General features: G+C 46.8%; 1 protein-coding gene across 1 annotated transcript; it reads right to left on the bottom strand.

Moving 5' to 3' along the window:
• Positions 1-1,026: 1,026 nt before the first annotated feature.
• Positions 1,027-1,965, bottom strand: LOC100737941 (olfactory receptor 2A12-like). The gene has a single exon (XM_021097630.1). The coding sequence runs from the start codon at positions 1,963-1,965 to the stop codon at positions 1,027-1,029; it is 939 nt and encodes a 312-aa protein (XP_020953289.1).
• Between the last annotated feature and the right edge of the window lie 12,140 nt (positions 1,966-14,105).

Here is a 14,105-nt window from a genome sequence, read left to right as displayed (position 1 = left end):
GAATCCATCAATCCTCCCACTCACTGGCTTTATTTTCCCTCTCTAGTTTTTCCAGTGGTGTGTTCACTCCTTCATGCACTAAAATATCCATTGAAGGCCACTATGGAAGAAGCGTAGGGTGAGATCCTAGGGATACAGCCCTCAGCTGGACATTCATGGTCGCTGCCTTTTGGAACTTGCTGTCTATACAGAGAACTCATGTTTAAATGCATGCCTTCACTGTCATAGGAGAGAAGCACAGGGTTCTTTGGAAGGCTAACTCACTCTGGAGGCTCAAAGAAAGGCCTCTCTGAGGAGCTTCAGTTTAAGCCAGAGCTGACGGATTAGCAGGAAATCAACAGCATAACAGGATGGGATGGAGGTGGAGTGCAGTGCAAGGGGTGGAGAGAAGGAATGGCCTACATAGAAGCCCTGAAATGGAAAATAGTGTGGCACATGCAAGGTAAATACAGAAGCCAGACTACATAGGGTGAGGGGAAGAGGAGCAGAGTGAACTGAGATGAGTCTGGAAAGGTCAGTGGCGCATGTTCACACCTGGCCTCAGCCATCCCAGCTTCTCTCTAGTCTGCATGTCTGAAACACGCACGCAATGGCCTGTAAGATAATGCAATATCACTCACTCCTTTATCCTCCCTTCGCCAGGAATCCTGTGATGTCGGTGCCCTGTCCATCCCCAGATAACCTAATACCATGTGTGACGTTTCCAGAGGGTAAGGCTCCTTTCTCAAGAGTCAGCCACAGGTCATCCCCAAAGCCCATTCCCTCCATCTCAGTAAAAGATCCTAATGGCTCAGATACTCTTCTTTGGTTAACCACTGAGACTCAAGACCAAAACAGAATGAAAAGTCTAAAGTGCCTGGAAGACATTTCATGACAGGTCTGCCACCAAGGACTTGAATAAAGTTGAGATTTGGGGCTAAGGGAGGGGGGGTGTACGGTTGCTACCGGGTCATGTGAGTGAGTGTCCAGGTCACTGACTGCATAATGAGTCCTGTTCTCTTGTCCTCCAGCTCCTCTTCCATGGCTTCATCCTGGAGCCCTGCCCCAGCCCATCACCTTGAGAAAAGCCTTCTTCACGTCCTTGTTCCGGAGGCTGTAGATGATGGGGTTGAGGAAGGCAGAGATGACATTGTAGAACAGGGCTAACATCTTGTCCTCTTCCGGGGAGGCCTCTGAGCCAGGCTTCATGTACATGACCATGGCTGGCACACAGAACATGGTCACCACGGTGATGTGGGAGGCACAGGTGGAGAAGGCCTTCCGCCGCCCGTGGGCGGAACGAATCCTCCCGACGGCAATGAAGATGTTGATATAAACGACAAGGATCAGGGAGAGCGGAACCAGGATGACACTAAAGCCAAGAATGAAGTCTACCTGGTCATTGAGTGAGGTGTCCGCACAAGCCAGCTTCAAGACTGCAGGGACCTCACAGAAGAAGTGGTTGATCTTGTTGGGGCCACAGTAGGGCAGGCGCATGGCAAAGACAGTGTAAACGAGAGCAGAGATGATACCCCAGAGTCCACAGAATATGACCAGTACCCAACACAGCCATGGGCTCATGATGACCTTGTACCTGAGTGGGTGGCAGATGGCCACATACCTGTCTATAGACATGATGGCAAACAGCCAGGACTCAGTGATGCCAAGCACCAAGAAAATGTACATTTGAGCTACACAGCTGGCAAAAGAAATGGTCGTCTTTTGGCTGGCCATATGTGCCAACATCTGGGGCATAGTTGTAGTGGTATAGCCCAGATCCAACATGGAAAGTACGCCAATAAAGAAGTACATGGGTATGTGGAGGTGCGAGTCCAGGAAGATGAGACTGGTGATTAAGCTGTTGCCCAGAATTATCAACAGGTAGGTTATCAGGAAGGCTGAGAAGAACAGAGGAGTGGTCCCAGGGCTGAAGGAGAAGCCCAGAAGGATGAATTCAGTCACAGAGGACTGGTTGGACCCTTGCATTGTGTTCTGCTTCTAAATGAAAAAGAAAGGACCCATTCAGACAGAGAACTAGGAAAGCTATCCCCTACTGAGCGTTACTAATAGGGCTAGGATAGTGGTTATTGCCCAGTTGTCATGAAACACCATGATCTCCCTCGACATGGAAGGTCATTTCACCTGCTCTTACCCACTGCCACCTCTCCTAGGACATTTATGAAGAGGAAAAGGCACCCACATTGCCTCTGGCCGACCAGGAATTACCCGTTTTAGCCTCGGTCTCCTCATCTGTGAAACGAAAGCACTGGCCTAGGTGTTTTCTGTCAGGCCTTCGCATCCCAATCTCCTTTAGTAAAAGGCAGCCAGGCGCTCAGAGATAAACATCAGCATACAGACCCTATGCAGTTCGTCAAATTGCAGTGGGACAACCTATTTGGTCCTCTCGAAGATGTCAATTAACTTTTCCACTTTAATTTTACCGTCAGTTTGCCCCAGGCCAGGATAGCGCTCTGACCACCCACTTTCCCATCACAGACTAGGGAGCGTTAGAAGGGACACTGAGCTCTAAGTCCTGGCTTTACGGTTTACTAAGTGAAGGACCTTCAGTAAGCCCTTTGCCCCGCCCCCTACTCCTTTGAGACTACTTTCTTGGGTATAAAATGTGGATAATTGTCTCTTTGTTACAAGTTTGCTACTAGGATTGAACGATGCATGGAAAGCTTAAATTTTTTGGCATGAAAAGCTTCATATGGAAAACCTGAGTGATAGATGCATAATAAATGTTAGTAGCATTTCTGGATGGTTCTCCATATATAGGACTGAGATTCAGATCCAAGCTATGCAAGCAAACATCCCAAGAATTACTTCACTATACTTGATGCCCTCAATCAATTTTCATTCTCCCAAATGTCTGTGCTGTTACTTCTCCCCGTAAAAGCCAGCATTTCATTAACTCTTTTGGTGTCTGACTCTTGGTTCTTTTTCAACTTAACCTCCCAGAGCCTCCATTTCTTCATGGAAACAGGGAGAGGACAGCTTCACTGAAGAGATATTATGTGCATCCTTGATATTTAGGAAATGGGGAGCAACCTGGATGCTGTCAATATTATTCCTTCTCCGAGAGCCAATTTACCTGACCCAACCTGTTACTGAGTCCAAGCTCATAGTGCTTGCCACACGACAAGGCAATTGAACGACAAGGTTTTGGGGCAACAAATAGAAACTTCATTAGGAAAGACAGCAGATAGAGAAGACAACAGACTAATGTCTTAAAGAACCATCTTCTCCAAGTTAGAATTTCGGCTTCTTTATACCAAAGGGGAGGAGGTAAACTCCTGCTTCTAGCCAGGAGGGGATGTGTTATTTTCTTCCATCCTGCAGTCTCGCACAGGTGGGCCTGCTCAGATGTTCCCTGTGAGCTAAGCAGAAGTGTTTTATTACTTGGAAGGCAGGGTTCCCAGAGGTGAGCTATTTGTCTAATTTAAGCTTATGGGCAATATCCCTTTAGTGATTAACTTGTAATGGGATACGAAGGACATTCCCTTTTACAAACCAACTTGTTCTCCAACCTGTTCATTCTCCTCTGGACGTCAGGAAGGAGTCTTCACAAGAACCTGTATCTCCATTCTATACCTCAGAGGGTTTCTTGACTTTGGCCAAAGGGCTGCACAGAGTTTGAACATCTTATGTGCTGTGCACTTTTCTAGGACCTTCACAGATGTGATTCAATAGGCAAATTCCTATGATTAAATCCCTACCTTTCACCAAAGGGTCTTTGTAGGTCTCAGTGTGCCCTCAGATTGGCCTCAGTTTCTGCATAAAGTGTTATGGTATTGGGGCAGGTGATCCGGAAAGGATACGAAGTGCATGGCAGCGTGGAAAGGGCATGGGGTTTGGAGACAGTGGTTCTGCTGAATTCTGGCTCTGGCTTTACTTGCTATGTCACCTCGGGTTGTTAGCTTACTTCCTAGACTTCGGTTTCCTCAACTAAAAAAAAAAAAAACAGGAATAAAAATACTGACATTTCAAGCCTTCTTCCTGAGAAAAATACCAAATATGAGATATTCTTGGGGCCAAGAGTGGGGAAAATGCCCTACCGTTTCTAACTTCATTTTTTACACTTATCCAGCGAATGCACTTGCTCTTTAAGAGTCTAATGTTGAGCCATCAGGGGAGGCTGGGGGAAGCTGGAACCCAGTCTGTAACCCAGCAAAGTATGCGCAAGGATGCTATTTCACACCTAGGACTTTGGGTTGGAGACTTGGGCTCCTTGAACTCCTGGGTCCTCATCATCCTGCCCCTGACGCTCTTGAGGGTAAAACATTTCCTGGGGAAAAGTTGCCCGACTCTCAGGAATAGGAACTAGAAACCCCATGTGAGGGATAACGAAGGGCAGCATCATTTTCTACCATGTGAACCGTGCCTCTGTGCCTACATTTGGGCCAAAATTATAGAATTCAGGTTTGGGGTTGTACCTTACAATGGACTGTGGCATTCGTTCTCTCTTTGAGGCTCATGATGACTCTGAGAAGTAAAGGATATGGATCAGAACTTCCATCTCACAGATGGAGAATCTGAGTCTCAGAGTAGAAATGTACTGGAGAAACCGAATCTCACTCATTCTTTTCTAACAACAAGGTTTCCCTGGGGCAGAAAATTCTCAGCTACACAGAACTCAACTAAAGTCCTCAATATGCAGAAATGTTTTCTGTCCTTGATTCTCAGTGGGGGAATGGCAATCATGAGAGCAAAGAATCCTGTGTTGGACTTAATTTAATACTATGGCTATATGGGTATAGATGTGCACGCACACACTGAGTAATCAATGGCAGCTCTAAGATCACTGCAGACACAGCAGTCGGAAACTTGGGACAATAAAGGTATTGTTGAAAAGGTGGCTCTTTTCTCATCCCCCCTGCATCCCATCTGTTCCCAGGTTCCACTGCTGCCACCTCCAAAATGCCTCTCACCCCCATTCTTCCCTCTCCAATCCCACTGCCACTGTTCTGTCCAGACACTCAGTATCTTCCTCTCAAACGGGCTTCATCTCAGTCCTCCAGCTGGATCCTGACCCAGTTCATTCTCTCCCCTGGCCTTCAGAGGGCTCTTGCTAAAACAAAAATCTGACTGTGCCACTCCTGCAGTCCTTCAGTGGCTCCCTTGTCTTTTGGGGAAAAGCCTAAGAGAGTTAGACTAGTGTAACCCGGCTTTGCTCCTTAAAGCCAGACTCGGCTTTGGTTGCCAGACTCCATGGCAGGTCAGACACTGTAGGGAGATCTTTAGCTGCTGCAAGGGCTGAAACAGAGCATTACAGTGGCCTGAGATGCCAGATGCTGAGAGAAGACCTAGGCAGGAGATGTATCCTAGGTCACAGTGGGAGTTTATTGCAGAGTTGAAACTAGGACCAGAACTCCAGGCTGCCAGCTGACCAGATCCTTGGGCTCTGTCTTAGCTCAAGGCAAGCCCAAGCTAACTTGGAAGTCCTACAGGTCAGACACAGCCACCATGAGAAGCTTAGCTTCACTGTGCATAATTTTATTATTTCCCAGTATAACCTTCTTATTTTATACAGAGCATGGCACATAGCAAGCCCTGAAATATGCTTACTGAATGATCTACAGACCAGGAGACCCCGGGAAGCCAGAAAAAAAAGAGAAAGGAAAGAACACAGACATTCTCTCTCTCCGTAACTTTTCTTTCCTGTTCCTCAGAGATCTGCAGAGAATTACCTGTGTGTGGAGGTCACGAGTCCCCAGGAGAAATCAAGGCACAAATTGACTGAAGGAGGAAGATTGGGAGAGTTGGCACCAAGCATTCTGAATCTCCTGCCCCAGCTAATACTAACAACAATAATAATAATGCAATATTTTATATAATATATAATAATAATTATAACAGCTTACTATGTGCTTGGTGCTGTAGTATGTGCTTTACACGCCTTATTTTATTGTATTTTATTTTACTCCCATAACTGGGGTGGTAGTTGAAAGATGTGATGATAAATAAGGCAGCTTCCATCAGAATGGACACCTTCCACAAGAAACAAGAAAAGCTATATCGGAATGGCTACATATTGAACATGAGCCCTGCACAAAGCAACCCTGTGAGGTGGGCATTATTACTATACCCATTTTTTCTCATGTTATTTTTATTTTTTTAATTTCTTTTTATTTTTTAAATTTTTTTGTCTTTTGCCTTTTGAGGGCCACACCTGTGGCATATGGAAATTCCCAGGCTAGGGGTCTAATTGGAACTACAGCTGCCAGCCTACACCACAGCTCACAGCAATGCGGGCTCTTTAACCCACTGAGCAAGGCCAGGGATCAAACCTGCAACCTCATGGTTCCTAGTCGGAGTCATTGCTGCTGAGCCATGATGAGAACTCCTCTCATGCTATTTTTATTTGTTATTAAAGTTTAGTTGATTTACAATGTGTTAATTTCTACTATATAGCAAAGTGATTCATATATATATGTGAATATATATGGTCATATATGTGTGAATATATATATTCTTTTAAATATTCTTTTCCATCATGGTTAATTATAGGATATCGACTATAGAGCCCTATGTTATACAGCAGAACCTTGTTGTTATCCATTCTATATGTAATAGTGTGCATCTGCTAACCCCAAACATACCCATTTTACAGATAAGGAAAGAGTCACACAACTTGCCCAGGGTCACAGCTGCAGCCAACTCCAGAGCCTGTGCTTAAAACCACTAGGCAAAAGCTGCCTCTCTGAGCATCCCTGACAAGAAGGTGGTTGGACTGACCTGCTTGAACTCGGGTCTTTCCTTTCTCCCCCACCACTTACTCACTCACTTGCCCTTTCATTTCCTGCCTCCTCCAGGGTAGAAGCTGAAGTGAAAGGGGCAGAAGAAGCAGAAGTTGTGGCCAAAACATCAGAGCAAGTGAAGCTGGAGCAGGCAGCTGATCAGACCAAGCAGATGTGGGGAGGCAACAGTGTCAGGCTGCTGGTGCCCCCTCTGCGCACAGTGACACAGTCTGGCTCTCCCTGAGCCTGCATGTCCCCTCTGACCTCCACACCATGGCTCCTTCCCAGCGAGCTGCCTGAGGGGAGTGGCCATCGTGATGGGAAGTCAGAGGCCAGGCAAGGTGCCAGAGCTGGCCCTTTTCCATATGCCCTTCCCCTGCTGTGTCCAGCAGCTCCTGGAGTCCTCAGTGCTGTCTGTAAAGAGGAGGAAGTGCTGGCTCTGGGGCACAGGGTAACCAGGGCATAGCCTTCTCTGAGGGCCTGGGGTCTGCTATGTCAGGGGATGGATGGGGTGAGCCAGGGGAGCCTGGCAGGATCCTGAGATCCTGGGAGACTGAGGATAGAGCAGGTGTAAAGAGGGATCTAGGGTGGAGCTCCCCATCTAAGAGCAGCAAGGATGGACTAGGGCACAGACCAGAGACCCAGACCAGGAGGAACAGAGGCACAGAGGCAGACCAGGAAGGATCAACATACACAAATGGACACACAAGGAGACAGGCAGCAAAGAGTATCACTAGACTAGAAAAGGTTGGAAACCAAAAACAGAATCCAGGGGTCAGAGAGGCCCCTGGAGCCTGGGCCCAGAGAGCAGGCATTGGCTCTGATGGGCCCCTAGTGAATGGGCCGGGACTGCTCCCACCTTCACTCATCACTCCTGCCAGAGCACAGCCCGTGTGGATGCCTGAAACATGCAGCCTCCCCAGACACTGCAGGCAGATGCTGCCTTCAGAGTAAGACTCTGTCCCCGCCCTGGTCTTTGCCTTTCGGCCAAGGAGGGTTACCCTTGTCCCTCCCCCCAGATCTTGTGTCTGGAAGGGGCCTGAGTCATCTATGGCTGATACTCAGCTGAAAATATGGTTGGGCCCAAGTCCAGAGCAAGCAGCCACAGAAGACTCAGGCCCCTTCCAGACCCACAGGGCATCAAAGTTTTGGGCAACAAATAGCAACTTGATTAGGAAAGACAGCAGATAGAGAAGATGGCAGACTAACGTCTTAAAGAACCATCTTCTCCAAGTTAGAATTTCGGCTTCCTTTATACCAAAGGGGAGGAGGTAAAGTCCTGCTTCTAGCCGGGAGGGGATGTGTTATTTTCTTCCTTCCTGCAGTCTCTCACAGGTGGGCCTGCTCAGGATGTTCCCTATGAGCTAAGCAGAGTAAGACTCTGCCCCAGTCTTGCTTTGATATGCTCCATGTCGCAGGTCCCTCTGTGAGCCCTCAGTGACACCCCACAGATCCGTTCTGGGCAGCATGAGAGACTCACCAAACCTAGGAACTGGAGGCAGTCCAGAAGAACACAGCCCCTACCAGGGAACACATCTTCTCTGCAGCCTCCCCGGCAAAGGGTGCTCCAACGCCTATTCACATGCTCCCCTGGGACAGGAGGCTCATTACCTCTCAAGGCAGCTTGGGTAGACTTGACTCTGCCCTTCATAAAATCCTTTCTCGTACTGAGCTAAAAGTAAGTTCTGGTCCTTTATGACATCAGTGATATGTTCTCTAAAGCACTCCTCTGCCCCACACCCTGCCCCTCCACTCTCCCACCTCTCCTCTGTCCTCCAGGGTCCCCAGTCTGCGTGACGATGCAATAGGCCCTACCTGCCTTGCCTTTCCTTATGAGGATGTTTGGGGCTGTCTGGGTCACCCTCTCTCCCTTGATAAGCCCTCATGCCCTGGTCCTGCCTGTTTTCCTTTAGCAGGATTGCTACTCCCATCTCGTGCTTCTAATGCCAGGCAGCAGCCCCGTCAGGCTTTCCACTGACAGCCCAGGGAGAGTCCCACCCTTCTGCTCAGCAGCAAAGGTCTCCCAAGGACAACCTCTGGGGAAGCAACTGGAGCACAGAAGGCCCAGGGATTTGTCATAAGACTTGGTCACCGTGACCTGGCCAAGCCATTTAGTTTCCCATAGGCTTAGCTTCCTCTCTGTAAAATGGAGCTCTGTTCCCTATATCATAACAATACTTCCTAGTGGGTTTGTTCATTTTGAGTAGTCATTATGGGCCAGACATTTGATGTCTACCAAATCCATGCAGCATTATTATCTTCATTCTATAGATACCAAAATGGAATCTCAGAGCACCAAGTAGTCTGAGTGGAGCTGGGATTATGCATGCAGTTTTGTCTGACCACACAGGCTGTGCTCCTAACCAGAGCTGAACCCAGTGTCGTGATCCGGCAGAAGCCAGACCAGAGGCAGAGAACCATGCAGCCTCCTGGCTGGGAAGGACAGTCACATATGGAGTAGGAAGTCACTGGCTGATTCACTTTAGACACAGCTGAGGAATGTCTGTGAAATATTCATTTATTTAAAGTGTAGAGTAACTGTGAGTTAAGGGAGGTCCGTTTCCCTTAACTCCACTTTCTCTCAGCCTGAATACAAATGTCTTGTTTGCAAAAGAACAAGCCATCTTGACACCACAGGAAAAGGCTCAGAGAATCACAGGGGTCCTTCCACAAACATTATCCATCATGAACTAATACAAATAGCTGCTTACCTCAGGACTTCTTGTGAAAAAATTAACTCCTGCAGAGGAATTGTAAATGCCTAAGGCTAATTCAGGCAGGAAGGTGCAATACGCTATGTTTATGAAGATTAAATGTCTTAAGGCGGGTAGAGCACTTTGACAGTACCGGGGATATGGAAAAATGTTCAAAAACATTAACTGCTTTTCTGTTGGGATAAAAACAAATCTGTTTTTCTAGATAAGATTCTAGAAATTCTGGGCAACAACAAAAATTAACTCCTGCATATCTAGACCACTGTTAGCTGGGCTTCCTGGATTTTGCAGCAAATCCTAATGTATTAAGTATTCTGCCTTTTGAAAACTCAACATTATACAATAAGCATCTTACCCCAATCTCAAACCTCCAGCCTTGAGAACTGTGAGAAATAAGTATTTGTTATTTAAACCACTGAGTCCGCGTCTTCTGTTACAGCATGTCTTGCATGTAGGTCTTTAATCCATCTTGAGTTTATTTAGTGTGTGGTGTGAAATGTTCTAGTCTCATTCTTGTACACGTAGCTGTCTAGTTTTCCCAGAACCATTTACTGAAGACTGTCTTTTGTTCATTATACATTCTTGCCTCCTTTGTCATAAATTTATTGACTATAGGTATGTGGGTTTATTTCTGGGCTTTCTATTCTGCTGCATTGATCTGTGTGTCTGTTTTCGTGCCAGCACCAGGCTGTTTTGATGACTGTCACTTTGTGGTATAACGTGAAGCCAGAAAGTGTGAGACTTCCAGTTTTTTTCTTTTTCTTTCCCCAAACCCAAGATTACTTTGGCAATCCAGGGTCTTTCGCGGTTCCACATAAATTTTATAATTATTTACCTCAATTAAAAATTGTTTTAAAGATCTACGACTATACTGTACAACATTTACTGCATGTGTCCTGAGTAAGCCTACCCCAGATCAGGTAATGACCGGGCTCACAGTCTCCTAATCTAGGAAACCAAACAATGTCCAAACTTAGACACATTTCGAGAGTGAAAGAGAGTGTTTTAAAGAATTACAGGAGTTGAGTGATCTGCAATAGGCATAAACCATAACAGTTCCATGAAAACTGGAATACGAGATCACCCGACCCAATCCTATCTTTGGCTGTCCTAAAATCTCCCCACAGTTGGGACCAAGTGCTGTAGCTTATACTAGTCAGCTCTAAAACTCTGCGTTGCCTGGATGAATGTGCTACATCTCTGGGGACCTAAGCAGTCCAGTCCTTTGCTTTGAGCATCCAGTCCTGCTTGACCACTGGCTTGTCCAACTTCAAATTCTAGTTATGCCACAGGACATCTTTGGTTTTGCCTGTCCTTTAAGATGATGTGCTCTTTCTGGGACTCCTCACAGTTACCAGGACTCAACCAGCTCTGTGCTCAGTTCCCATCCAGTGGCTCAGGCCATGCTCCTGCAGACAAACACCCTTTGACCTCTAAGTATCACTTGATCTGGATTCTTCATCGCTGACCTCTACCAAGGTAAAAGTATTCTCCATTGGCCTTAAGTCCCCCAGGGCCCAAGCTGGACTTCACCTTGCCCTGAATTTGACCTTCATCACCACATCCTTCAGGATTTGAATTCTACCTTGCATGGCTGGACCATCTCTCATAGTTGGTCAGTGATTTCCATTCATGAGACAGACTCCTTTCCAGTGAGCCCTACAGCACTTAATTAGGCCATGTGCGTCTGCTGCCTTTCTCGCCTAGAATTCCAAAAGGACCCAAGATGTACCTTGTTGGGAAACATGTCCTTTAAGTGGGTCCAAAGGAAGAGTGTGCATCTGTCTTGGCCTTTGACCACCTGGCTCCTACACTTAACCATTCAGATATTCTAAAATTTGACTACATACACCCTGTAAAATAGTATTGCACTCTGGACATAGAAATGCTGCAGTAGGAGTTCCCATCATGGCTCAGCGGAAACAAATCTAACATCCAAGAAGACGCAGGTTCAATCCTTGGCCTCGCTCAGTGGGTTAAGGATCTGGTATTGCCGCGAGCTGTGGTGTAGTTTGCCAGTGTGGCTCGGATCTGGCATTGCTGTGGCTGTGGTACAGGCCAGTGGCTACAACTCTGATTTGACCCCTAGCCTAGGAACCTCCGTATGTCATGGGTGAGGACCTAAAAAGATGAAAAGAAAAGAAAAGAAAAGAAAAGCTGCAGTAGAATTACTTGAAATCTAGATCCAGGTTCAAATTCAGACTCTTCAATTTATTTCCTGTGTAATGTGAACAAGCCACTTAATTTCCTCCAACTATTTGGGCCTCCTGAGCTATCAAATGGCTTACCAACCTTGTGAGGATTAATTATGCTATGTGTAACACCCGGTGATAAGAATAAGTGTTCAATAGCAGGTGGTTGTTACTACAGTAATAGGTTTGGTAACAGTTATACTACAATGAGGTGTATGGCCTTGAGTAATAGTAGGTTTCAATAAATGGTAGTTACAAGGACACTAATAAATATTAGCAGCATTTATATTATCTATATCCAAGCCTTAGTTTTATCTCTGCCAGAAAAGTGGCCTTGGATAAGATGCTTAAGGATATAAAATGCAAACTAAAGTTCTTCAGAAGGAAACAAAGCACATCTTATTATATCATCACTGAGTCACACAGGATATGGCCACTCAGCCATAAGACTCCTCCCTCCTCTAATTCCCAGTAGGAAGGAATTTCAGTCCCCAAATGGAAACTGCAGAAGGATGCCCAGCTCACTAGCTCTAGGGGTTGAGCCCAAAATGTCTTGGAGGAATTAAGCTTTCTGTCTGTGCCCTCCATCCTGCCCAGGGGCTCTGTGCTGCACTTACCAGCATGGACATGGGATTTTTAGGGCTTTGGGGGGAATGGAAGTCTACTCTCCAACCCCATTCTGATGCAAAAAGGTCTCCTGGGTCTGCAAGCAGAAGCAGGAAGCCTCTCCCCCCAGGGCTGCTCTACAACTGACAAACTTAAGAGAGGCACAGATGGCTCTAGTAGGGCCACCTTGCAAAGAAGAGGGGAGAATTGCTTTCTACTGTACTGCATGAGACCAAGAGAAACCAGGCTGATGCTGCCACAGGAGTGAAGGAGGCTTTGAAAACAGGATGCTGGTCATTTGTAGGTGGGGCTGAGTGAGGGGTGGGGGAATTTCCTTCCCGGGGTACCATCAAGAATGGGCAAGGGAACCCCTCTCTTCTCTTTTCTACCCTATGACCTGGCGGAGGAGAGGGGGGCACCTGCCCTCACTGAGCAGGAGCAGAACTTCCAGTGCACCACCAGGGCCGTTTCCAGGCTTGCAAAGTTCCCCTCAGGAGCACATCCCACCCCTATACCCAGAATACGTCCTTGGGCTCCCTGATGGACCTCTTACTAGGGATCCTCTTTCTTCTTCTCTAGCAGAAGACAGAGGCTGGGAAGGGACAAGGAAGGGTTGGCGAGTGGAGAAAGGAGAGCAGATGTGAATACGGAATTTTCTGAGTGAGAGGGATTGACGTAATCATTCTTCATGAGTGTCTTTGCAAAGGACAGTAGCAAATAGTGGTTAAGCATCTGGCAGGCTATGCAGCCAGTGACTCCAGATTCAAGCCTCGAACTGCCACTCATCAGCTTGGAGGAAGGCAGAGCAGAATCTGCTCTCTAAGCAGAGAAAACTGGTACTAGAGCAGGGCTCTGAAAGAAATCTTCTGGTCCCAACTAGACACTGTGGAGAGACAGAGCTAACAGACATAGCCTCTGCCTACAGCCTGGTGGGAAGACGGTACACAAAACCCACAAGAATAGACTGGCTTGGTAAGGAGGGCAAAACCCAAGCTGGGCTTTGAAGGTTGGTGAGATATGGAGAAGTAGAAAGGATTATGGGAGATACTCCAACACATGAACAGTTCTGGGGAAGAGTGGTAGAGATTTGCATGGCGTTTATGGTAGATACTGAGAAACGTAGTTTGGGAGATCTGTGGGTCAGAGAGAAAGGGCACCCCGGCTGCCCAGACTAGGATCTTTTGGTGGCCAAGCTGTTAGCATCATGGCTCAGAACTCTCACTGAGGTCATGACACATCACACAGACTTGAAAAGTGGTTAGAACCGGATGGGAAAGGTCTCAAGTTATATTCTAAAGAGGCATGAGAATGGGCATGAGAGATGACATGGTATCTGCTGGCGGGTGGACCAGGAAGGCAGGCCAGTAAGAGGCTACTGAGAAAGTCCAGGTCTGGGGTGTGGATTAGTACGAAGGAGGATGGAGGCACCTCCTCATTCTCAGCCCTCATCGTCCTGGCTTCAGGGTTTGCCACTTACACTGCTAACCAGTCCTTGTCTCCCTCCCTCTCTCTCTCTCTGTTTGTCATGAGTTCAATTTTAATTTTTTGTATATATTTATTTTTTATTATAGGTCATTTACAGTTTTGTGTCCATTTCTGCTATACAGCATAGTGATCCAGTCATACACACACACACACATATTTCTTTCTCTCATATTATTATCTCCATCATCCAGACAACGCTTGTCTCTTGAATGTGTCTCCTCTCAACGTCCAAGACTCTGAGCCTCCCTTCATAAACTTTCCTGATCTGGATCACTTTTCTTCTTCATCCCTAAAGCTCAGCACAAAAATGTCATCCCATCCTCTTTTGCTCTTAGCCTCAGATAACTTCTCCGTCCCCAGACCTCCACGTTCTTCTTGCTGGAATAAGA

This window comes from Sus scrofa, chromosome 6 (assembly GCF_054392235.1).
Source record: "Sus scrofa isolate SSC_HxYL_T2T_F1_AM1 chromosome 6, Sscrofa_HxYL_maternal_Yorkshire_Landrace_v2.0, whole genome shotgun sequence".
In the NCBI taxonomy this organism is placed as follows: domain Eukaryota; kingdom Metazoa; phylum Chordata; class Mammalia; order Artiodactyla; family Suidae; genus Sus; species Sus scrofa.
This window is presented reverse-complemented; position numbering and strand designations above follow the sequence as displayed.